At 38.2% G+C, this 27,618-nt stretch overlaps 2 protein-coding genes across 10 annotated transcripts in view; one reads left to right on the top strand and one right to left on the bottom strand.

Moving 5' to 3' along the window:
* Positions 1–27,618, top strand: part of epha8 (eph receptor A8) — an 86,246-nt gene that overhangs the window by 39,960 nt on the left and 18,668 nt on the right. Inside the window, exons 4-7 of the mRNA XM_026932866.3 lie at positions 24,815–24,970; positions 25,226–25,681; positions 26,018–26,142; positions 26,934–27,096. Coding sequence (XP_026788667.1) covers positions 24,815–24,970; positions 25,226–25,681; positions 26,018–26,142; positions 26,934–27,096 — 900 coding nt within the window. The remainder of the gene's footprint in view (positions 1–24,814; positions 24,971–25,225; positions 25,682–26,017; positions 26,143–26,933; positions 27,097–27,618) is intronic.
* LOC117596717 (inactive histone-lysine N-methyltransferase 2E-like) lies at positions 9,222–20,052 on the bottom strand. 9 transcript variants are annotated; one of them, XR_008300614.1, is made up of 15 exons: positions 19,678–20,051; positions 18,517–18,652; positions 18,204–18,366; positions 17,886–18,078; positions 17,646–17,747; positions 17,461–17,532; positions 17,229–17,321; positions 16,382–16,474; positions 15,593–15,685; positions 15,386–15,457; positions 14,697–14,802; positions 14,383–14,453; positions 11,815–11,910; positions 11,662–11,709; positions 10,669–10,760 (listed from the first exon to the last, which is right to left on the bottom strand). XR_008300614.1 is itself a non-coding variant. In XM_053227202.1 (14 exons), exons 1-14 carry the CDS (start codon positions 19,774–19,776, stop codon positions 10,737–10,739), a joined length of 1,365 nt encoding a protein of 454 aa, XP_053083177.1. In that variant the 5' UTR covers positions 19,777–20,051; the 3' UTR covers positions 10,605–10,736. The 9 variants fall into 9 exon arrangements, 7 of the variants coding, with proteins under 7 accessions (XP_053083172.1, XP_053083174.1, XP_053083177.1 ...); XR_008300615.1 differs by having other exon boundaries at positions 10,696–10,757; XM_053227202.1 differs by lacking the exon at positions 11,815–11,910 and having other exon boundaries at positions 10,605–10,760.

Genomic DNA, 27,618 nt, shown 5'->3' with positions numbered 1-27,618 from the left:
TAAATAGAATGTAAACCTCACAGACACCACTCTCTTTCCTCATATTAACTCGCAGGATTAAGTTATTTGTCTGGGATTATTATTTTAAATATTACTTTGTTTACTTTATTACTCAGAATTAAAATCCCATCTGTGCTTTGGCCGAACTCTTAGCAGTAAACATTCACCATCAGTGAAGCAAAAAAAAAACCCCAGAGATTTAATGAAATGAACAGATAAATTAGTTTGTGTTGAATGAATAAATACACAATTAATAAACACAACAGCTGCATGTTGATATTACTTTAACATACTGGCTTTAGAGGGATTAAATATGTAGCATAAAATGATGATTGTAATGCATGAAGACGCAGACAAACCGGGAGGATATTGCTTTCTTTTCATCCCCAATAATTTCATATCACAGTCAACATACAGAGTGTTGTATCCGCAGTATTATTATTATTATTAATCTCTTCACTTCAGGAGGAAAAATATACAGGAATATTCAGCTCTGATAACAGATATTGTTTATGTATATATATGTATATATGTATATATATATATATATATATATATATATATATATATATATATATATATATAAATATAAATATATATATAAAATTTTTTGAGAGGTAATTTGTCTTATTTGTGTCTCAACAAGCATTGTGTGTAATAAACATTAATAAACTTAATAAATAACTATAGTGATAACCAACATTATTTTCCATATTAATTAAGACATTTTTTAGTATTAATTAATTTTAACACTAGGAGCTAAGCTCTAGAATTAAAAGGATGACAAACATTAACTTGTCATTTATTGACATTATTTTCCATTATACTACCGCGCTGTTGAATTCTGGATTCTGATTGGTCAGAAGGTGTTGATTAATTTCCTAAAACAGCAGCGCTGACAGTAGTGCAGCTACAAATCACAGGTATATATATTTACATTTTGCATTTTCTTGGCAACAAATAATTTTTTTTTCTGTTTTATTAACTATAAGAGAAAGTGAGGAACAGCTGTTTACAGCTGCTATAATATACCGTGATAACAGGAACTAATTTGTTTTCCACAACAGTAAATGTAATTATAAATGGATAAAAAGTTTGGCATGTCATTATTTAATAAATAAAAATTGTAATCATTGGCAAATTGCTGTGGTATAAGACCAATAAAAGACTTTTGGTTGTGCTGTTATAGAAAAATAATCAACTTCATGGTGGTAGCATTAACTCTGCTTTATCACACCGCCCTGTTGTTGATTATTTTCCGGTAACAGCATGACATGAAATGTTTTATTCCTATTGTACCACAGCAGATTGCCAACAGTTGTATTTTTTAATTTGCCACAGAATGATGTGGCATCATTTAATACTTTTTATCCATTCATAGTTGATTAGTTACTTATAACTGCACACAACCCCGGGGTTTTATTCCTTAACTAATTAATCATGACAAATCATTAGTTAATGGTTAATAGACTTATTAGTTAACTGTATGATAATACTTATTACTGATTTGTAACGTGCTACATTTTTAGCCACGATATTACATCAGGACCAAATGGAGATGCTGTAGGTTCTGCTTGACAATATTAAAGCCCCGTCGTGTGACTTCACTATTGTGCCGAAGCGCAGGTTTAATCTGTCGGCTGGCAGTAAAGGTGGAGGGTGACAGTGGTGAAAATGGGAGGGGGGGGTCTTTTTTCTGATAAAGGAATGAATTGTATCTCAACCAGACGGAGATTCGTCTTGTCAGTCAAATCAGACACACACACACACACACACACACACACACACACGCACGCACACACGCACGCACGCACGCATATACACACTCAGCTCTCCAGGTATGGGGAGGAATTGTCTGCACAATAACAGCTCAGGCAGACAAAAAACTCCTCCATGGTTGTTCATTCAAAATGGAGTCTTTTTCATTACTGTTTCATAATTTATTGCGATGGACTCTTGTGTTTGCCCATGTGGGTTTTTGTGATGGCTGGAAGAAAGGTTTTGGACTAAAGGGAAATGACTGCAAAGACGTCAGCTGTCGTCTGTTCACCTAGATTATGACTTGTGTCTGGGGATTTTTTCTTCCATTTCTTTCATGATGCAGAAAGTCAGACACTGCAGAAATAATAACATGTGATTACCTGGTCTAGAAAGGCAATTTTATCAGTCAGTGGACATCAGAGGTGGGTAGAGTAGTCGAAAATCTTACTGAAGAAAAAATACTGCTTTGTTAAAAAAAAAATAAAATACTCAGTTAAAAGTATGTGCTCCGGAATATTGTGATCATCAGGGTCCAGGCACTTTTGGGCATTTATGAGCATTACTGCAGGTTGTAGTAGACAGTGGTACACATAGATATAAAACAAACTGCTGATTACAATTGTTTTGGTGAAATTGTGTCATTTGAGACCATGAGCAATTTTCTCTTTTAACAAAAGCAAGAGATATTTCAATTTTAACATAACAATGTTCCAATTTTCCTTAATTGGCACAAGATTGGGCATTTTAGTGCCACCAGAGGTAGCAAACAAAACATTATGAATATTATGATAGTGTGGTACAAACAAAACTGGCTGATTGGATGTGCAATTTAGAAAAAAAATGCATTTCTGGCAGAAACATTGGCAAAGCTTAATGGTTCTTGGGGCTTTTTGTTTGGTTTGAGTCAAGGAATTGAAAGAAGCAAGAATGTTTTCTCTAAGCCTTATGGGGAAGGAGGTATGTGTTAAAACAGTGTATGAACACCATCAGAATAATCTGAATAATATTAATAAGAATAATCAAAAACAAAAGCACCTGTGGTGCTTGGACCCCTGATGACTATTTAAGTAAGAGTTAGAATGTAAAACCTACCAAAATGTAGCATGTTAAACCTGGTACACAGGATCAGAATCAAAATCAAGATCACTTAATGATCAGAAGTTATTTAAGCTTTTAACTTATAGCATCTACTACAGAAGGTGATACGGAAACTCTAATGGGAAAAAAATGCTTAAACTAGCTACTGTAATATACTTTTTTCACACCAACCGAGTTCACTCTTCACTATCAAGATAAGAAATTGATTATTACAAACTGTTGCTAGCTAGCATGTCTAATGTTAGCGGTCAGACGCAATCATAATATTTTCTCAAGTTTAATGTGGCGTACTTGTATGTGGCAATAAAGTTTTTCAGGGCATAAAATGTTTAATGCATTACAATATCTATTAATGTTACTGAAAAAATACTGAATATGTAATGCATATGACCAGGGTACAAATACTTCTGCATTAGGATTAATAGCTACACTAGACAGACTTAACTTTAATTCCGGTTGAATATGAACATGAATATTTCTTGCCACCTTCACTTTTTAAATACATTTTGAGCTCTAACGATTATAACAATATATTCAATAATGAACAGGTACGTAAGTTTGAAATTTAAATCCAGCACCACAAAGCTAATAAAACAAAAATCGAACAGACGAAAGGGCAAGACTCATTTTCTCAGTAATTTGGGGGATAAATTATATTGCTAATTCTCATTCCGACATTCCCCTTTTTTGTCGCAGGCATTGAGAGACGGATTCCTTCCTCCCTTTCGACACAGATCAATTAGACAAGCCCGGATAGGTGACAGCAATTCAGTCAGACAATTAACAGCTGTTTAATACTCATTAACACGAAAGCATTTGTCTCATCTGATGTGTGATTACACAATATTTTCAAAAGGAAAACAGTGTCTGATCTGTGCTAGATGTGACATTTCTGAGTCTTTTCAGTGATTTGAGTCATTCGTTGAGTCATCTGCTCAGTTAAATGACTCGTAAAACAATTTGTTCAGTTTGCTCGAACGTGTGTCATGCCACTGTCTAAGGCAGAAAACAAACAGCCTGACTTGTGTAAAAGCGCTAATAATTATTGCTATCTTGTGATATCTTATAATCTGTTTGTATAGTCATATTACTAAGCAATATTTTCCATATCCAGCCCAACACAGGCTGAATAGGATTCATTGATCTTACTGATTCAGCTGACTGAGAGGATGAGAGAAGATCAAATCTTGATCATGACTAAAAGATTCAGTTACTCAAAAACTAACCTGCTGAACAAGAGAGGAGTGAATTTCAGTCATGACCAAAAGAACGAGAGAGGACCAGGTTTTGGTCATGACTGAAAGATTAGCTGACTTAAAAACTAACCTGAATGAGAGTGAAAAGAATCTCAGTAATGACCAAAGGAATGGGAGAGGAATGGATTTTGGTCATGACCGAAAGATCCACTTTTGGTCTCACTTTTGACTCAATAACGTTTTTAATGAGAGAGGAGCGAAAACTGAAAGATTAGGTGATTCAAAAACTAACCTTCTGAACAAGAGTGGAGTGAATCTCAGTCATAACTGACAGAATGGGAGAGGAATGGATTTTGGTCATGACCAAAAAATTAGGTGACTTAAAAACTACAGAGGAGACAGAATCCTGGAAATGATGAAAGATTTGCTGACCCAAAAACAAACCTTCTGAATGAGAGCAGATCGAATATCAGTCATGACTGAAAGAACAAGAGAGGATTGAATTTGTGAGAATTTCAGTCAGGATCAAAAATGGGAGTGAGAGAGTCTTCAAAGTGATGCTCGCTTGACCATTTAACAATTATCTTTGTACTGCAATGTTTTTGGGATAAAATCCACTGTAGGAAAAATATTCTTAGGTGGATTAAAAAACTGGGCGTAATTATTGGGTTTTCTGTTAGGTAATGTTTTTCTATCTATCTATCTATCTATCTATCTGTTGATAGATCCATAGATCGATTGATTGATTGGAAGGAGACTCCAGTGTCAGCACTTTAACAGTCAGTTGCAAAGCTGTAAATTTAAGTTTTTCAAAATGGGAAAGTCTTCAGGACAGAGGACTTTGTGCTTTCCAGGTGACAAGCTGAATTTTTTCTTTTTTTTTTCACTCAAAGAGAGAGATCTGCTTTGTGAACATTCCCCAACATTAAATTGAAATGGGTATAATATTAAGTATTAAGTATTATATAATTAAATAAAAAAGTTAATTGTTCCTGTGGTATAAGAGGAATAACACACTTTGAGACGTGCTTCTGTGTAGTAACAGTAACTCCGCTTCATCACGTCATATTTATTTTTTTAATAATGCTCGCTAGAACTTTAGCTCAGCTGAATGTTCTTCACCACCACAAATTTGATTCCAACTTCTTTGTACATACAAACATGTTATTACATGTCATTCATTTCTCCTGTGTCTAGTCCATGTGTTTGAGCAGTTAGGCCAAAAAAGTGCTCAATAAATGGAGATAAATGTACTGAGTTGCTTCGGGCCCACTGGGGCAAAATCTAATCGTGTATTTGCTCCACTTCACAGCATTTTCCTTTCCTAATAGTGATATTGGCAGCGATGGCTCTAATAGCTGTAGTCAAGTCCCTTTTTTTCACCCGGTAAGACTCTTTAGAGAAGTGACGTGTTGCTGTGCAGCCTATTAGCACTGGTGGGAGACATTTAATAACATAATTAAAACGGGACGCCCATGGGGGGAGCGTTCAGGTAGATTAAACTTCTTCATTAGCATGAGGCTGGACCTGCTGCCAAAACACCGGAGAGTGCGAGTAATCTGAGGCTACGATCATCCCTGCTGAAAAAAATCCCAGATCTTACAGCTCGTGGGAAGTCTTTGGGCCTTTTGAAATACTCACATTTACCTAAACATGAGTGTATAATTAGAAGAATTTCAGTGATGAACATGATTTCAACATTTGTAGGAGATTTAATAAAAATAATAATAATATAGCAGAGATCTGTGGGGTCCAAGCACCTTTGCAACAATCTTTGTAAATCCACCAGACATTTACATCTATAACATATGGCATCATAGCATTAGGGTTACATAAGGGTCTCAGTGCCTAGGATCTAAGCTTCTTAGGAAAACAGTAGCTAGTGAAAAGTGGTCACTGTGTTCACTGCCAAAAATACCGGTGGCAGTTTATGTCGGGCTGTTTGCAGGGCAGGTGATCAAATTTCAGATATGTTCTACTTTATGCACTTCTCCTGTAGCTGAGGTGGTAATTCTCTCCTCCACAGACACACAGATTTAGAGCTGTCCTCATTGACGAATAGACCCCACAGACACCATGAGACATCTGAAGATAACAAGAATCTAATATCAGGTGTCATAAGATGGCATAAGAAGTGTCAGCTTCTTCTTCTATGTCAACAAGTGTCAGAAAATGGCATTAGAGTCTTGTTTCTGCAAGTGTCATGATATGACATAAGAACCTTGTGTCAACAAGTGTCATGAGATCACTTAAGTACCTAATGTCTACAATGTCAGAAGATGATATAAGGATGTTGTCAACAAGAGTTATAAACTGACATAAGAACCTCATCGACAAATGTCATAAAATAACCTTAATACCCTTATGTCATCAAGATGACAAGAGCCTTATATCAACAAATGTAGGAAGATGACATAAGAACCTACTGTCAACCTGTGTCAGAAGATGACATAAGAATGTTGTAAAGACTCATAAACTGACATAAGAACCTTGTGCACAAGTGTCATAAAACGACATAAGATCCTTATGTCAACAAATGTCCTAAGATGACATAAGACCCTTAAAATTGACATAGTAACCTTATATTAAGAAGTACCATAAGATGACATAAGACCCCTATTTTAAGAAGTGGTAGAAGATAACATAAGAACCTTACATCAAAAGGTGTCAAGAAATGTTATAAGACGACACAGGAACATTATGCCGGCAAGTGTCATGAGATGACATAAGAATCCCCCGTTTTTTTTTTTTTTCCCTTACAATAGATTTATTTATGCGCTCTTCCTGTAGCTGGAAGAGCTGCAGATTTTGATCTGTCCTCACTAATGAATAGGGTTGTTACTTTGAAGTTTTCTTCCTTGCCGTTCATAGTGTAAAGATGCTGTTGCCACAACCACGAGCCCTTCTCAACTTAATTATTTCTTCAGTCATTTCTTCTCTTTGCCAGGTCCTAACAGTAATCACAAGGTTGACATAACAGTCTGGAATGGCTTTTTATAGCGTCTACGTCGCCCATGTGCACTAACCCGAGAATGCTCACTGTCAGTTAAAGGGCCGAGCAGCTTCTCTTCCTACAGTTAATAACTCCTCAAGGTCACACTCTATTTAGGCAGGTTCAGCTCCATCTATCAAGCAGTTAGAACCAGACACCACATTTCTTTCGCAAATTGATCAGCAATTCCCCTCCTTCACTTTGCTTCTGTCACCAACAAAGTTGAAGATCACAGTTTTAAGGACAATTTGCTGCTAGTAGAGATGGTAATAAACTTATAGTGGTGTTATTTTCTCTCCTATAATACATTCAATAGCATTTACATAAATGGATTTTTTTCAGCTTTAGTTATTATGTAGGTAAGCGAGGCAGTGTGATAGACATTCTGTACAATGTTACGTGTCGAAGATACATTATATATGTGTCAAAATTCACATTTAAGGTGAAAACAAATGATTTGTTCAAATTCATTTCAGGTTTATGTAAATCTGCACAAATATTTATAGATAAAAAGGCCTTGTGTGAAAGCAGCCTAAGTATACTAACTGTCAAAACCAGTCACGAATGCAAGTCAGCCTGAGAAGTCTCATAAGATGACTTAGGATCCGTATGCCAACAAGTGTCATAAGACTACATAAGAACCTTATGTCACTGAATGCCATAAAATGACATAAGAAAATTATTTCATACATAGCATAAGATGACACAATAGCCATATACCAACAAATGTTATAAGATGACATTATGTCAATAACTGTCATGCCATAAGAGCCATATGTCAATAGGTGACAGAAATTATTTAAGAACCTTAATGTAGCAAGTGTCAGAAAATGACATAAGAACTATATGTCAAAAATTGGCATAAGATGATCTAAGAACATAATGTCAACACGTGTCATAAGATGACATTAGAACCTTACGCCCACACGTGACATAAAATGGCATAAGAACTTTGTGTCAAAACATTTCATAAGATAATGGCATATGAACCTTAACTGTCACAAGATGACATAAGAACCTTGAAAACGAGTGGCAGATAATAATGTAAGAATTATATTTCAAGAAGTTTCAAAACAAATGGAATAAGATGCCATAAGAACCTCATGTCAGCAAGTTGTGACCTTAGTATACGATATAATAATGTTCTATCTCATATTCATTCTTAACACAGATAGAAACGTATCATAAAAAGGTCATGAAGTGTGATAAGATGACATTATCATTTTATTATCATTTTATTATCTCCACTTATAGCAAATTGTCCTTTGCTTTGACAAAACAAAGTATTAAGTTACTTGACCCAAGTGTTATGGGTGAAATTGACATTGTTATTGAAAGCATATCAATGAAGCATTATCATGAAGCGCTTATGCAGGTGTTATGTAGGCCTATGAACACCAACTTGAGTAAAATGTAACCCAATATCCACCAGGAAGCTTGCCGTCCACACAGCGTCTACATGCCATCGATTAGTATTTCTAATCAAAGGTCTTGTTATTTAATGATTATGGAAAGGTCATGGCTGTATTCTTGTTTAATTTTCCTCAGATTTTAGCTCGCATTTTAAACAGATTGGCATTTCACGAGGCTGCTGTGAAGCTCGGATATCTGATTATTTATAAACAAATCATTTTTTTCCCTTCCTTTTCATTTCTTTCTCCACCCCAGCCCACTTCACTGCACACACTCCATCTTGAGACGCTGTTCCTTTGGGGGCGTATGTGTGCGTGTGCCGTGTGTGTGTGTGTGTGTGTGTGTGTGCGTGTGTGTGCGTGTGTGGGTGGATGCTGCATAGTATCAGCGTTGCTGTAATGAGCAGAGAGGTTCAGGATCCAGATGGTGCCGGTCATGATCGGTATCGCTGCAGTGTGGCCTGCAGCCTGAAGACAGATTGGCTGCCTGCAAATGTCACTAACCTCTAATAATGTCATGGCTAAAAGACGCCTCGGTTTACTGTGTGTGATGGTTCTCTCATACACAGCTCACACACACACACACCTCACACACACCTCACACACACCTCACACACACCTCACACACAGCACACACACAGCTCACACACAGCTCACACACACACACCTCACACACAGCTCACACACACACACACCTCACACACACCTCACACACACACACCTCACACACACCTCACACACAGCACACACACAGCTCACACACAGCTCACACACACACACCTCACACACAGCTCACACACACACACCTCACACACAGCTCACACACAGCTCACACACACACCTCACACACAGCTCACACACACAGCTCACACACACACACCTCACACACAGCTCACACACAGCTCACACACACAGCTCACACACACACACATACTGGTTTTTAAGTCTTACGAGGACTTTGCCGGCCAAACCAGTTGAAACGTGGTTTAAGGGGACCCACCTTTCCCTTTGTGCTACAGCAATGCCGTAAACATCAAAAAATTTGGTTTTTTTTGAGCAAGACAAATTTCACTTCAGATTTCTTCTACGCAAAATTAAACTCTTAAACACAAGACCTGACATTATGGTTGCATATAAGGACCGTCTGAGAAGCTCCCGCCTCCGACAGAATTGGTACTTATAAGGTCACACCGCTTTATCGGGACATCAGTTTAACAATACACAAAAAAAGACTTTACACTGTATTAGAAGGACAGGCATGTTTTATTGGTACTCGACTTAACACAAACACAAACACAAACATGACCACATGGTGATTTACCGGGTCATCTGTGACTTAACAGAACAAGTCCTTCTATACAACAATTACAGAACATTAAGCAACTCAGGTTAGGGATACTACAACTGAGCACTTAAAAAACATAACTGTTAACTGTTAACATAATTTTTAACTCTGTTAAATACAGTCCCCTCTGAAAAGCAAGTTCAATTATATTGTTTTTCCTATACCTAGACATCTGGGTTTAAGATCAAATGACGAATATAAAACGATAGCTCAGAATTTTAGCTTTTTTTCCTAGATTTCCTTAGATTTTTTAAACATTTTATTTTCAAGTGATGAAGTATGTTGGAACATGTGACTGGTGTTTCTTGTTGCCCAGGTGTATCCTGTTAACTTGATAGTTTAAAGAATTAGTAGCTATGAACAGCTACTCTTGTTTTGAGCGATGTATATGGGATGTATGTATGCTGGCTTGATAGTTATTGCAAGCAAGGGATATGAACCAAATATTAAGTGTTGTTTAATTTACTTTAAGAGAATTTGTGCCTATACCAAAGGTGCCATGTTTTAAGCTGTGTAACACAGATATAAAAATCAGGAAATGAAAGCTGAAATTCTAAACCATCATCTCATATTCATCTTTTGACCTCAAACCCAAACATCTTCAGCATATAGCAAAAACAGACTAACTGAGCTTGCTTTCTGTTACTTTCAGAGGAACCTTTATGTAGCATCCCATCACGATTTTCAATTACATTGGGATTTCCTTTTAAAAGTTATTCCCCTGTTTCGAACAAAATCTCGTATATTTTGTGCTGTACGGCCTGCCAGCACAGGATCCTCAGCAGCCTTGCACTGCAGACACTCTGCCATCGTGGCCAGTTTTCCTGTGGTTATATGAGACTTGAAGTGTTTCATGACAGCCATGACCTCACGTTTAGACCACTGTGTTCGTACCGTCTTTCTAGACCTCTTTCTAGTGCGTTCAGTCTCTGCTACAGTATTGTCCTGCACCACTGCTAAACAAACAAACAAATAAAAAACCTATTAGTTTCAGAAAAAACTCTGAATGCTGAGATGTCTAGATATTGTTAGTGGTCAAATATCCAAAAAGCTTGCTGTTATATGAAACATAGACATGGGTATACACCAAGCAGCCATAACATTAAAACCAGGTGCCTAATATTGTGTAGGTTCTTCTTGTGCCACCAAACAGCTCTGAGCTGTTGAGGCATGGACTCCACAAGACCTCTGAAGGTGTGCTGTGGTATCTGGCACCAAGACGTTAACAGCAGATCCTTTAAGTCCTGTAAGGGCCAGAAGGGCTAAGCTTCCATCCCCATGAGCATCAATGCACCTTGGGAGTCCATGACCCTGTCTCTGGTTCACCAGTTCTCCTTCCTTGGACCACTTTTGGTAGGTTCTAGCCACTGTATACTGGGAACAAGACCTGCTATGTTGGAGATGCTCTTACCCAGTAGTCTAGCCATCACAATTGTTGATATACTAAACTAAATCAAATTAGTTGATATACTAATATATCCCAACCCTCGACAAACGCCATCGTAGAGAAATAATCAATGTTATTCACTTCACCTTTCACTGGTTGTTATGTCTGATTGGTGTATACAACACGTATCAAAAGAATCAATTAGATTGTGATGTTTAAAATTGTGAACCTTATAGCCAGCTTATTGCACAGCAATAAAATTAAAACAGCAGGTGCTCTATGGGACATGGGCAAAGCATCTGTGTTTGAGACTAAACAAACAAGTATATAAATATGCACATCATACAACCATAAAGACTGGGAGATATGATGACATAGAGTTTTGTTTCAAATTAAAATAGGTTAAAAAAAAGATAATTATGAGTTATATGACTAAAACAAAACCACATATATAACTTAGAAAATACAACCAGAACATCCAGCTTTGGCTTCTTTTGGTGGGTGATCCTTCTGCATCGCTATAAGAAGAGATTACCACATTATTCAGCATACACAAACAGTGTGGACTGATCACGACCCAAACAATTGGGCATGTAACACATCAATATGTTAGAAAAACCTACCAATCTGCACTGGTGCACTCATAGACACATCCACATTCTCACTTTCAGTGCCATTCTCAGATTCACTTCCATCACTGCCATCAGTGTTGATATGATCTTAAAAGCAGAAGCAAAAATGAATACTACAGTATATTTCAACAAGTCCCTGACAATGTTCCTTGAACATGATATTAAGTAACAGTCTTTACCAATCTGATTGCCTAATATTAGCCTAATTCTACATAGGACACATTAGGACACCACAGGACCTTTAAAACTGTTCCCCTTCTAAAATGCAGATGCATACCTTCAATTTCAATGTCATCAAGTGATTTGCCTTGAAGTTCAGGAAGAACCCCTTTTTCCATGGCCAGTAGGAGTTTTGATATTTTAGCTAGCTGAGTTGTTGCTTCTGGGAGCCTGTAGTATTCACGATGTACACGGATGTCATGTCCCAAGAAGTCTGCAACTTGATCCAATTCATTGTTTTTTAGGTTAAGAATTTGTGAGAGAGTGGCCACATGTTTACGCAAATGTGTTGACCTAAGATGTTCTGGATTTTGAGCACCACAATGAGATGCATAGAGTCGCAGGCAGTCCTGGCCCCTGTAAGGGCTTTGGCAGTTGGGTCTGGCAAACAAGAAGGAATTGGAATCCAGTACCCCACATTCCTTTCTTTTACTGACCAAAAGTGTGAGTGCATCCACCATGTTTGGTGTAAGAAGCACAGCGACTTTCCTCCCCCTTTTACCCCTGATCTCAACCCTGCTGAAGTGGCTGCAAAGTTTCTGTTCAAATTTAGAAAGGCCCACTGCAACATCTTCATGAAGATGCGTGTTATCTCTTTCTTGGAAGCTTTTTGTCTGCATTTTGGAGACTTCCCCAGCACGTCTTCGATTAAAAAGAATTATTCTTGCAAGTGTGGTTTTAGCAAGTTCTGCATAGATTTGTGGCGATGGTGCCTTCTTCAAGTTTTCGGATGATGCATCTGCAATTGTTTCCAGGTGTTTATGAAGCAGCTGAACATCATGGGTAAATGGCAGCGTTAATGGCTTGTTAAATTTTGCTTCACTCAGTGAGTTTAAAGCATTGTGGGAGATGAGCTCTGACCACTTGCTGGTATACAGTTTTTTGAATGTTTCAGTTGACTTGATTTGCTCTTCATCCTCTGCCATTAAAGCTCTACAATGGATGATCTCACATACCTTTTGTAAGGTGTGCCCCAGTTTTAATGCTAGGCTAGGAGTTTGGTAGCAGTTCATTTCTTCATCATAGCCAGACACTGTTTTGACAGCTTGAACAACACTTGGAAAGTTGGCAGGTTTTACAGCTTCCTCAAGGCTGTGTATGTGAGAATTGCTGCGTAGAGTTAACAAAAATCTTCCAATTTCACGAAGCTTTTGTCGAATATATTCATATTTGGTAGAGTCATTTCCATGTTTATTGAAGAAAGACTGTGCTAGCTGAAGAATGCAGAAGTCATTGCGTACTACAGAGGCAACGTCATCTTCTTTCATTGCACTTAAAAGCTTCCAAACCCCAGGCGATATCTGGTGTGGGAATGTAGACTCTGCCAAGGCTGCCAAACCCAAAACCCTGGCCCTACCGTGGTGTTCATTTAGTTCTCCTGGCTTTAAAGAACATCTTCTTGCATGTCGCCATAGGTCTTTACGGACAAACATCGCTTTGCAGTACATGCAATGCACAAACTCTTTGGAATCGCAAATTCTGGTTGGTCTTCGTTTGACTTTGAGCATCCCAGTTCCTTTCTGTACAACATCGGAATTATGCTGATAGTTGCCCTTGTTTCTAAGGTTCTGCAGCAATACTTTACGTTCTTTTGAGTTCTTTGGCATTGACAGTGCTTTTGCAACTTCACCTTCTGCCATATGTGTTTTCAGAAGACGAGAGATTTTTGACTGTGGTTTCCCACAAATATAACAGTAGTTTTTCTTATTTTCAGTACAAGAAATTACAGATGACTGAAGACACTCCTCAGCTCCATCCACTTTAGCCTTGCCCTCTGCCATTAATGATTCCTCAACATCTCCAAGTAAATCACTTCCACCAGCTCCCTCTCTTACTTCCAACAGTTGCTGGCTTGCAGATGTTCCAGTGACTGTTGTTGGCAGCATTAAACTGTCTGATGCACTGCCTAAAACTGCAACTTTTGATGTTCTGTAGGTCTCAGACACTTGCTTACCCTGAACTTTGCTTGAAAGATTATCTGAGGTTTGTGTATAGCTCGCTTCACTGTCATAGTCTACATCAGTCAACTGCTCCTCATAAAGTAAACCAACTTCTTCTCTGGCCTTAACACACACTTTGCCCTTGCTTCCACCTTCAGGATTCAACTTGGCAATCTGGGAATAAATAGCCTTTCGTTTCTCCATATTCAAGGGGCATTCTCCTTGTAACTCTACTGAACTCTCAGATTCACTGTCTGACTCTGACTTTGGCACATATTCTTCATCTGATAGTGATTCATCCTCACCAGAACTTACTCTCTAGTACCAGAAAACAAACGATCACTAGAAATTGCACTTGCAAATGACTAAAATTTATATAATGAATTATAAATGCACTCACCCATGATAATGACTCGCTCTCATTCTTTCTAAGTTTTACAAAGCAGGACTTGTGCCAAAAACAATTGCAGACTGCAAAAGAGAGAGAAGTAAATAAGTAAGAATGTAAGATTTCAATACAAATAAAACTAAAAACACCACAACTGTTGCCTTAACTCAATATAAAAAGATGAAGCTTAGAATTTTATTAATAATTTTCAAACCTTATGAATTTATGAGACCAGGACCACTGTCTGGAAACAATGGGCCAATTGGACAAACCATACCAGTTATAAATTAACTGCCATCTTAAATACTGTAAAGTACATTACTGACCTTTGCATCTCAGACCAATCCATTTGAGTGATGCTACAGGTCCAACACATGCTGCACATTTGTTCATGCTCGAAACAGTTGCGAGGACCATTTCATGTTTACAATTCTGTGAATAGAATTAACAAAACTCATTTGACATCACAACCAAAAATATTTGTCTAAAAGTAACTCTAGTGGAGGAATAACATGGAAAGCAAAATCCATTTATTTGATGTTAGATGATGTGCACTTTGGGCATTTTCACAACTCAAATACAAATACAGACAAAAAGAGCATGCCTGTTAGAGGTTTTAGTCTTGACTTTATATAACAAAAGCTGAGGTGACAAAATATTAAAACTGTATCTGGATATTCTAGATACTGCATCAGCATTCTCTTTCACACGTCTTCATTTTAATTCTGGATGTGTTTAAGTATGAGGCAATGGTGACAAAAAAGCAAAATGTACGTTTTTAAAACAAATCAAAAATGATCAGAATAACTGATAAATATAGGTTTTGATAGCAGAACATGTTGCTCACTAATGTGATATTCGACATACTGTATGAACGGCTTTGGTCATTACACATACAGTAGATATTTGAAATTATGCAACATGAAATAAATTATACAAATAATGAAGGAAATTATTGATGATGTATTCCATAGAAATTCATAAGCCAGAAATAATGTCTATCCAGCAAACTTACTTTTTCTGTTTTCTCACTTGGTGCTATTGTATCTTTTTCCTCAGGCCCAGATTGCTCCTTCACAATGGTAATCTGAAATATTAGACAACAAAATGTTAAGGTTACAAATTAACCAGGCTAGGAGTGTTTTCTGTTTAGTTTAGTGAAATTAGCAGGCAATGGGTATCCTTTTGGACATAATTAATCAGAAGATGATCTCAAAATTACCTTTTCTGTCTCCTTTCTTGGAACCTCAGACTCCATCTGGTCCTTTATAGTCGTCAGCACTGTTGTAACCTCAGTAATGGTTCCAGCTGTATTCTAAAAACAAAAATAACAAGAGATTTCTATGATGATAAACCACCACCCAAGTCAGATCAATACACATTTACAGTGCACCACTCCCAGTGACTCTGAAGAAGCAGATAAATACCTAATAATGTATATGGTGTTCATGATATAGCTTCACAAAGTGAAGTCCCTCGAGACCAGGTTTCTGTCAGACGCTTTACACACAGCTGCTGATGTGCATTTACTATCACATGTCTACAAGGTCCCTTTAATACCCAGTGTACTGCTAAACCACTGCTGTGCCACACACAAGCTGATGAACACAGAGTCATCATATAAATCAGTACTGTCCTCATATACCATGTACTAGTCAAACACACTGACACACACTAATATTCCTCTGGTAGAGGATCCTTATAGCATAGTTCCTAAAGGTTCTCATTAGACACAGTGTTCTCATAAAACAGGTCTCAGCCATACACATCACATACACACACTAACTACATTCTTAATATAGTGCCTACAACTGCAGACACTTCTATCTCTGTGCTCAAGAAATGTTTCCAGTGCGAGGAGCAGCTCACAGACACACTTCACTATTACAGTGCACCAGTCCCAGTGACTTTAAACAGACAGTGTACTGTGATTAAAAACTCCCTCAAACTCCGCAAACTGCACAGAACAATTAGGGAGATAATTAATCAGATGATGATTTCTACAATTTACCTTTTCTGTCTCTCCTCCTGGAACATCAGTCTCCAACTTGTCCATCACAGACGTCAGCTCTGATGTAACCTCAGTGACGGCTCCAGCTATATTCTAAAAACAGACATCACAAAACATTTTTCTCATTTCACACTTGTTACACACACAGTATTCCCAAGAAGAATTTGGAATCAGCGATTTTCTGTAACAGTTGTGCTGGAAGTTTCCAACGAGTTTCAATCAACAAATTTTCAGTTCATCCACAGTAGCGCATCAGCAGTCTTCCATCATTGCATCTCTCAAATGCTCTATAGGGTTTAGGTCAGGGCTCTGGGAAGTGTTCATATGTGCACTGTATATACAGTATATTAGGGAAGTGCACTGTATATATGGTATACTATTTATACCCATATAATGGACATCCATCAGTGATAATGATGCCCCTAAAAACAGTGCTGTAGCTGATTAACTCATAACTGCACCCCACACACTGTAACGTGTGTGTCACTGCTGTACTCACGGTAGACCACATATATACTCAGTGCTGCTCCTATAATGGTCCCCTACTACTGAGGGATGAGAATATAACACACTGCACATAGTAAAAGGAATGAACTCTAGTCAGTAACTATACATCTATTAAATGCCAATTTAAGATAATGTATGTGGTGTACATGATATAGCTTCACAAAGTGAAGTCCCTCGAGACCAGGTTTGTGTCAGATGCTTTACACACAGCTGCTGATGTGCATTTACTATCACATGTCTACAAGGTCCCTTTAATACCCAGTGTACTGATAAACCACTGCTGTGCCACACACAAGCTGATAGGGGGATCATTAATCAAAACATGATTTCTATAGTTTACCTTTTCTGTCTCTCCACCCGGAACATCAGTCTCCAACTTGTCCATCACAGACGTCAGCTCTGACGTAACCTCAGTGACGGCTCCAGCTATATTCTAAAAACAGACATCATAAAACATTTATTATTAATAAAACCAAATTTTCAATACTTATTATTCAAGCTTGTAAATTGGGTATAGAATTGTATATGTAGAATCAACAGGTTTTAATTCATTATATATTTCTGTAAATGACCTGTTCTGTTTGGTTGATGGTTGCCTGGGTATCTTCGGTCACAGGGGTAAAGGGGTCTGCCTCAGAAACAGCCTACAGAACAGGTTAAAGAGCAAGATGAAAGGCATGTATTAAAACTGGAGCACTGCTTGGTTTCAGCAGACCATGTTAGCCATCTTCCAATTCTTTCACTGACTACAGGATACCTGGTGCTGTGACAGAGACTGATTGTCTTTCACCCTCCTGGCCTCACTCAATGCCATAGTGCTGTTTTCCTCTGGTGGCAGTTGGTGTTCTTCAGCTACAATCTGTGAAGATTTGTTATGACAGTGTAAAATATTGGGAATATAATTAGATGATTGTAGCATGTAATGATTTGTAAGTTATGTTTGTACCGGCATGTTTAAGCGTGGCCCAATAACACTGAATAGTTCAATCTTCAATACCTTATTTCTCCAAGGCAACTCAGAATTGCCATAGTCGTATGTGATTTCTTCTCCAGGGTCGATGCTCCTAGTCGCAAATAAACACAGATGAGGCTTTCCCTCTACAGTGATTATTTTCATTTTGCTGTTTGGGCTGATGTGGTCATCATTGACAAGTCTCCCAAGGGAACCATCTTCTCTGGAAGCATCGACACTGAAGCATGATATAAGACAACACATAACATCTTGTGGCTGCACAGAAGACCTTTTCAAAACTTTATGCATTAGCATGATCTTACAGAAAACATTATATGAAGAACAATGCAATGTTATACATACCATAAGAGTCTTCCATTGAAACGGAATTCATACATGAACGCTTTCATGGCATCGTGATATAACTTCTGTCGTCGTTCACATTCAGCTTTGTTTATGAGTTGTCCTCTGTACTCCAAAAGAAAATCTCCCTTATCAAAATGAACACAACTGAATACTCCACGTCCTGTATGAGAAAGCACAACACCTGTTAGTCCAGTGTTTATTCAAACTGAGCAGCACATCTGCAGTGTTCTCTAACATCCTGATGCTCCTAAATAAGAATAATAATTTTTTAAACAAAAAAAATAACAAAGAATGACATATTAAGACTTACCTATAAATGAATTTATATATTTCACATCAAATCCCTCCTTGTCTTTGGCAGCAGATGTGAAATATTCAGCCTCCTGTTTGGGATTGTCTCTCCTCCTCCTCCTCAGCTTCATCTCACACAGTCTGTACACCGGGCGCTGTGTGTCCATGCACAACTCATCCTTAGTACTTTAGTTCATTTAGTTTATACTTAGGTTTGAAGCCTTAAAACACTTTGGCCTGTATATAAGTTATTGTTATATAAATGTAAAGCAATGTACATTTCCTGTGAGCCTACCGAGGGCTCCATCAGTGATGCTGAGGGATGTGCTGTTACTCTGCTGTGACGTCACCGCAGCACCAGCACACACAGCTGATAAACAAACCACACCACTCTCATTTATATACTATATATAAAAATATATAATAAACATATATATAATAAATATATATAGTTATTTAAAGGTGCGAACTAGCTTATTTACGAGGCGTGTAGAGACTGTCAGGGGTCAGAGAGAGTAAAACCCGCAGCTGCAGCATGATAAAATGTTAGTGTTAAATCGCGCGCCCCCGACGCGCGCCCCCGACACGCACTACAGCGGCGCGAGCTAACAGGAAGTGGTGCAGCCAAACTAAGCAACTGCAGCCAACTAACAGTTAATAGAGTTCGCTCCGGGATTAATAAAATAACACCGAAATAAACACTTCTCCAGTCTCCATGCTGTTTGTTGTTTACCGGTTGTTGCTTGTGTTCAGCTAACGCAGGCCACTCGAAACCATTTGAGCTACAAACCATACACCCGCACTGTGTTCCGGAAGAGATGATTTAAAGATCAGCGATGTCGCACATTAGCATTAAATATCATTAGCAACGCTACCATGCTAATTTACCGATATTTCCCGTTTATATTAATTAAACCAAATTCACATAAACCATAACCTACACTTAAACTCATTCATTAAAAATACATTTGCCAAGTTTTTAAAGTAGAGAATTCTGTGATTATTATGGTAACTAGCAGGATTTTTAAGATATACTCATTAGACTAAACATGTACCCCATTCTCATGAGCATAATCTTTTATTTTTTAATCTGAATATGTATAAACTAAAGTAAACGTGCATTTTGCAATATAATCATATAAAGTACATTTAATAAAGTGTATAAAGTTAATTCTCATACCTGTTTTTTAAAGATTGACGTATTATGAGTTCCGCATGATGACGCGCTGCACATAGAGAAACTCCGCCCACAAACCGAGACACGTGACATGAATGACATCGGCCGCAGCCAATCAGAGCGCGAATTAGGCGAGTCAGCGGTAGCCAATCAGAAGGCTCAAATTTTGTGTGAGTGTGTAAGTTGGTGCAATACCAAGACCAGACTAAAGGGGGCGCTATATTAAATTCCGAGTTAACACTGTGTAAAGTCAGTTTCAGGGGTATGTGGTGTAAGTGGACTTCGACCGAAACTTTGAATTTTAGCTTCTCTTACTTAGATATATATAGATATATTAGAGGAATTATGGGGACACTGTCCCCGTCCTCATAATTCCAAATGTCCCCGTAGTGTCGGTACGTAATCAGGTCAAAAGTCCTCATAAGCCACAAAAACCAACGCACACAGCTCATACACAGCTCACACACACACACACACACAGCTCACACACAGTTCACACACAGTTCACACACCCAGCTCACACACAGCTCACACACACAGCTCATACACAGCTCACACACACACACACAGCTCACACACAGCTCACACACAGTTCACACACAGCTCACACACACAGCTCATACACAGCTCACACACACACACACACACACACACAGTTCACACACAGCTCACACACACACAGCTCACACACAGCTCACACACAGCTCACACACACAGCTCACACACACACAGTTCACACACAGTTCACACACCCAGCTCACACACAGTTCACACACACACCTCACACACACACACACACACCTCACACCCAGCTCACACACAGTTCACACACACACCTCACACACACACAGTTCTCACACACATAGCTCTTTCTCTCTCTCTCTCTGTCTCTCTCTCACACACACATACACACACACACACAGCTCAGTTTCTGTGAGAAACTTTCTTTGGCATTTATGGAAGGAGTCTCCAGTGTCAGAGTTAAAGCTGTAACTTTAAAAGAAAGGCTGCTGACAGAATGATTGAATGTTTACAGCTGCTATAGCATAAGTGAGCAGCACTCTCACCAAGTGTTTTATTTCTTACTTAGTCTTAGTATGAAACCAAATCATTCAAGGTTATATTGATTTTTATGCTGTTGTTCTTTCCTGGCCTTGATGTCAACCTGCAAGGAACGTTCGATTAAACTGACCTATTTATCTATTTCCACTAATCAGAGCGTCAGTGCGATGACTCCAGTGAGACTTATCATTACAGGAAGCGAGGTAACTTGTACCAGCTAGACTTCTACATGACTTAGCCTTGTACTTCTGAGAACTCAAAGCCGGAGTCTGCTGTAACCCCTACAGTGCGCAGAGGGAAATCCGTACCCACGTACAGGACACGTGTACAGAGGCCCAGTGATGAAGTAGTCCATTTCCAGCTATGATTTCTCTGACAGAATCGTTCATCACTTAGACGAATCCTCCCTGCTTGTTAGCAGCTGTTGTTTGGTCCCTGATGAGATGTCGGGATTTTGAAGAGTCTTCAGTTGTGTGTAAATGCATATTGATGTGGAAGACAAAATAGAAATTCTGGTCTTATATACAAAGACCAACACATTGTAATTTCATCTTAGATAATTGTTAATTATTCATTTTGTGTACATTTTACATTGTCATGTATTCCACCTCTCAACTGCACATGCCTTTCATTCATGTCATATGCTTTTGATTTGGTTTTGGTCCTTTCATTGCCCCTATTGGTGTCACTGGCCTCCATTACATGTCATTTCTCTTCTCTAATCATGCATAAATAATTCATGTACAGTTCTGTGCAAAAGTTTTAGGCACATGCAAAGAAATGCTATGGCGCAAAGACGCCTTCAAAAAAATGAAATTAAATGTTTCTACATTTTAAAAAAATACTATAAAGGGCAGTAAACAGTAATAAATTAAACAAAGTCAATATTTGCTGCAATGACCCTTTGGGCTAAAAAAACCAGTATCTCAGGTGCAGTGTGTGCAGTTTTATAAGGAAATGAGCTGTAAGTGTTTCTGAGCATCTTACAGAAGCAGCCACAGTTCTTCTGGAGACTTTGACTGTCGACTCGCTTCTTATTTCTGCAGCGAAACCCAGCAGCCTTCATTATGTTTTTATCTGAAAAGTGTCTCTTAATTTATCTGCTGCTTTCTTTACTGACATACAAACATTTTTGTGCAACATTTAATTTTGTGCTGGAAAACTAATGTTTGGAATCTAAAATGTTTTTTGTACTGAATCAATAATGTAGAAGTCATTAAAAAAGAAGTCAGAAAAATAAAAGTCTGTAAGAAAGTTTGTACTAAAAAAAATAGAGTGCCTAAGACTTGCACAGTACTGTAGATTTTTATATGTTCATCAAATTCAGAGAAGAACAATACAAATATGACCTTGCTCTGGGTATCTATAGTTTTCCGAGCAAAAGAACTGGAACACAGAACTCCGATGAGATTGGATTGCAGCATTAGTTTGGTTATGGATTCCCTGTTGTTTCTGTCCCTTAGTGCAAAGTCTTATTATGCTTTTTTATCCCATTAAGTCTGAGCCTTGTATTTGGAGTATACTATTTTCTCTGGTCCTGTGTTTTGCCTGTAGATTGCCCAAAATTTAACACACAAAATATAACGCACTCCTTCCACAAATGCCACAAAAGTTTTTTACAATCTCAGAAAAAAATATACTAAGTTGTACCAGTTCATTTCACTGAGGTGTCCCTCAAGGGTGTATCTTTGGTACTTTTTTTTTTTTTTATATGGAAGCGAATGAAGTGTACCTCTAAGCTAATTAGTACAATTAGTGATCTTTAACAGTATGTCATTATACAGAATACCTTGATCACTTTTTATTAAACATACACTACATTCGGTTTGCCAGGTGAAAAATAAACATCAAAGGAACCAAAGATGTAGCCTTGATGTTCTCCCAACCAATGATACACACTTCTCAGAGGAAAAGTTTGTGTATCAAATTACTCAAGCAAAGTTTACAGGAAATTTCAACAAGACTTCTTTGGGTTTCATCCAGTTTTGACCCTGAGCCCCGTCCTTCACCTTAACTTTAACTTTTCAAAATTCTTTTAAATCTGCAGGCGTGAGACCATGCGATGGAAGCAAGTTGTTGAAATTGGATGTGGTCCATGCCTCGGTCCAGAGTGTGAACTTTTTTTTCACAAAGACAACCTTGACTAAGCTTGACTAAGCCATGATCTGTATTGCATGTGACTTTATTACATGGAGCAACAGGGCAGCATTTTCAAAAGTTAAAGCTCAGAAATCCCCAAGGAGCAGTTTGGAGTTTCGTTTTATTAGAGAATCTTGGAACCAGCACAGAGATTTTCAGAGATCCCATGCATAGTTAATGCTGTAGATGTCAAATATGTGGAAAAAAACACATTTCCACCACATTTATTCATTTATATCAAGAGTAAAAATATCAAGGTCAACACACGATGGCTGTAAATATTCATTAAAATTCATAGTGATGCAAATCCCCCCTGCAGTGGGTGCATTCCACTGACAGGTGCTGACAAACCAAACAATATGCCGATATGGAGGGAAAAAAGAGAAAACCGGAAAAAAAAGACTCAATCCTAATACAAAATGAGTATAACCTGAGGATTAAAGTGGCCTAAATATTCATTACACATTAAATCCTTATATACCATTTTTTTTCCCCCTGAAAAACAACCAAAATGTCACCAAGAAGTATCATGATCAATTTATAAACAAGAGACGATCTTACACTCCATCCACTGCACAGTGGCTGTTTAGGAGTGCATTGCTGTTTGCAAGTGTGTCGTTTGATATGTGTTACTGATTGTGTAGCTGCTGGTAATCTGTCAGAACTTCAAAGCCCTGAGAAGGTTCCACACTTGATGAGCGTGCAGTCTTGATGCTTATCGTGGCCTGCTTCTCCACTCAAGAAAAAAAAAAAAAAAAGAACAAAAGAAAAACATCATAGTATGCAGAGGATTAATGGGATGAAATGAGTGAAGAAACCAGACAGGGATAAATATGGCAATCAGGAATTCTTTCAGCTTCCCTGGGGGGAGGATTGTTCTAGAGGGAAAAAAAAGACCCTGAAATTGTTTAAATTGCTAATTCATGTATCTTCAGTCATGTATCTTTTTTTCCTCTTATCAGTATGCTTGGTCCGTCAACAGCTACGATCTCATTAAACACTCCAAACTGCAGAGCTGACTACAGTGCTGTGATGCTTATGTGCAGCAAATATCTGAAACTATTCTTTGGTCAGTTTAATGACTGTCTGGTCAACGAACAGCAGTAATATTTCCAACATGAAACCAAACATCAGTATGATCCAAACCAACATGGTCTCACACTTTTAATTGCTTTTTAATATGAAGAGTTTCAGGATTAACCCCTTACACTTTGGTAGTTGCATACAGTTACTTATCTTAAAGCATTATATTCAGTAACTAATATGGATTAATCAGTAAATTTAATGAAACTAATAAAAAAGTCCATAGTTGCAAGAATGAGGAATCTCAAATGGGTCCACCCAGCACCCTAATGATTTTCTGTTTCACCCCCTGAGTTAACTCCTTAAGTGTTCTTTTTTTGTTTGTTTTTTTTTTTCAAAAGGTTTCAAGTAGAGCCACTGTAGAAAGCTAGAATCCATAAATATCCAAAACAACTCTGGTGGAACACTTTTTCCCAAAAGTGTAGGTTTTAAGAGTAAGGTTTAACACTAGTGTGAGGAACAGGGTTACATATATTGATTATATTTTCATTCATTCATCTTCAGTAAGCTCTATCCTGGTCAAGGCTGTGGGGAATACAAAGCATGTCCTGGAAACATACACCAGTCTATCGCAAGGCATCACGTACACATACTTATTCACACCAAGGGGAAATTTACAGTCACAAACATGTTTTTGGGAGCAGCGAGGAAACCAGAGAACCCAGAGGAAACCCTCAGAGACACAGGAAGAGCAATGTAAAACTTCCCACTGACAGTAACCCAAGCTCAGGATTGAACCAGGGACCTAGCTCTGTAAATCCAACCATATCACACTTGCTTGATTAAATTTGTAAAATTTCTAACAAAATTAAGTTGATGTAACATGATCTTTGTCATGTTTTTCATGTTCTTCCAGCCTGTGAAGTGGGATACTATAAACCTTTGGCTGGAAGCCAGCTTTGTAGAAAATGTCCTCTTCACAGCCACTCAGAGACCAGAGCGGCTCTCACTTGCCCTTGTGACGCCAACTACTTCCGTGCACCTGCTGACCCTCCTGGAGCTCCTTGCACAAGTATGCTGCAATATAGCCTGCTTGAGATTATTTTTAAGTTTATTTGAATTAAGTGGGTATATGCAAATGTCCAAGACATCAGAAGAGTAAAAAATAACATAGCTAGAACCCTTAAGAAAGCTAAGAGACCAGGTTTTTTTTTGAAAAATAATTCTTAAATTACACTTTGATCTGCAAGTCTGATAACTTCAGTCACCTTCATCCTCTTGCAGTTAACCCATAATTAATTGCTAACTGGCTCTTGTGTCCCTACAGAACCTCCCTCGGCCCCTGTAAATGTGATTTCATCTGTAAACGGGACCACCGTTAACCTGGAATGGGGTTCCCCTCTGGACACAGGCGGCCGTGAGGATATCATCTATGATGTGCAGTGCCAGAAATGTGTAAAGGATGGATGTGAGGTCTGCAATGTCGGAGGAACCTCTGGCAATGGAATATTAGGAGCTGCTGTTGGAGCCCAAGGAAGTGCCGGTGGAGGAACGACTGGGAGTGGAGGAGGTTTAGGTGGAAATGGATTGGTGTCACGAACAGGAGTCACCTCAATCAGGTTCATCCCCCAGCAGAAGGGACTGACGGAGCCATGGGTGAACGTGCTCAACCTCATGGCCCACACTAACTACAGCTTCCGCATCCTGGTGATGAACGGGGTGACGCACTTGAGCAAGGACCCGCTGCCTTACGTCATAGTCAACATTACGACAAATCAGGCAGGTAGGAGACTTTTATTGTGTGTTGAGTAGCTGACAAAGGTGGTTTCTCTAGGGTTTTGGGTTTGGAAAGAACTTGCTTGAACTAGAACAATTTCTTCAGTTGTCTCCTTGGTTTAATGTAAAACTGACAACAGTGGTTTCTTTGCTTTCTCTACAAGAGAGGGTTCCTAGTAGAACCCTTTAGAAAGCTAAAAACCCTTAACTTAGCTTAACGAACTTAAAGCTACTTTGCTGAACTGACTATTAAAAGTTATCCACAGCTATGTATAACTTCAGACATGTAATACAATTCCAAAGACAATAAATTTGAATATGACTTTATTTTCTGCATTTCCAGCTCCCTCTCAGGTGATGGCTATCCGTCAAGAGAATGCTAGCACAAATAGCATCACCCTCATGTGGCATGAACCTGAGCAGCCCAATGGAGTAATCCTGGAGTATGATATAAAATATTATGAAAAGGTGGGACAACTTACCTTTATGTGGAATTTGTTTAGTGTCTGGAGGTTAATTGTGAAAAATAAGTGCGTGAATAAAGAGCATCAAGTATTGTATTTCATTTCTAAACAAATTTGATAGCAGGGATGTGACAATGTGACTCAAAAAAAAGCTTCACAAAGTAACCAGAGTGAACCATTAGAGAAGGGTCACGTTTGTTTACGGGCTAGGTCGCGCGCAGATCGTGCAATTCAATCACATGGCTCGATGGCAGCTCCATTTAATTGAATGGAAATTACCAACCAGTGGCGGTTTGTCACGATTTAGTCTGATTATTAAAAGTGACAATGAACGGCAAACAGCATGAGCCATGCCAAGCACTGGGGAGCCGTTAATTGCAGAGCGAGCCGGGAGCTTTGCCGCCTAATGGGCCAAGAGGGATCTCAGCTGTGTGAGGGAATTAGCAAACAGTGGTCGGCACCACATGGAGAGCAAATGAGATTTACATGCAGTTGCTTATGAGGTTGTGAAGTGCTTGAAGTGCTTTTCAAGGTAAAGGCCTGATTTATAAATGGCGGCATCAGGTGGAAGGTCATAATATAAGAAGGTTCTTGTGAGAAGATTTTGGTACACCAAAAATGTGTACTGCTCTTAACTAGGATCTTCATTAGCATAATTGCCAATTTGATGGGTCATGCTTTAAAAAAAAACTTATCTAATATAAGTTTGATAAGGCTGAATTATCACAGCATATACCACCAGCCACCTGTTCAGGCTGGGAAAGTTCACAGAATCTGTCTGGAATTTTCCCATAGGACAAGGAGCAGCAGAGCTATTCCACCCTGAAGTCAAAGACAACAAGCGCTAAAGTGTCTGGGCTCAAACCTGGCACAAGCTACATCTTTCAGATCAGGGCCAGGACCTCGGCTGGCTGCGGACGCTTCAGCCCCTCCGTGGAGATCCAGACTGGAAAAGCGGGTGAGAATCTGACATAGTGTTAACAAACTTTTCTTTATAGGGAAATAACTTTTGTGAAAACACAAAAAAATATATCTCGAATATTACTACATTCAATTACTAGCATTCATACTATTATTTTTTTTTGTAAATAATAGTAAGAGCAATAATAGTTTTCTATAAGAAACAATATTCAAAATGTATTCATGTAAAAATAAAGAAATAAACTATTTATGAATTAATTATAAAAATGTATAAAATAAAATGACAACAAAATACAGTAGAATAGAATAGAAAAAGCATTTGAATATAATACCACAGAATACAATACAATACAGTAGAATACATTAGAATGTAGCAAAATAGAAAATAACATATTCCAGTAGAAAACAATATGACAGAATACAACATAGTAGAATCTGATTCAGTACAATGTGATAGAATGCAATAAAATATAATCCAACAAATTAGAACAAAAAACAGAATAAAATACAAATCAACAAACAACAACAGAATACAGTAAAATATAATACAACTAAGCAG

This window comes from Pangasianodon hypophthalmus, chromosome 20, assembly GCF_027358585.1.
Source record: "Pangasianodon hypophthalmus isolate fPanHyp1 chromosome 20, fPanHyp1.pri, whole genome shotgun sequence".
NCBI lineage: Eukaryota > Metazoa > Chordata > Actinopteri > Siluriformes > Pangasiidae > Pangasianodon > Pangasianodon hypophthalmus.
This window is presented reverse-complemented; position numbering and strand designations above follow the sequence as displayed.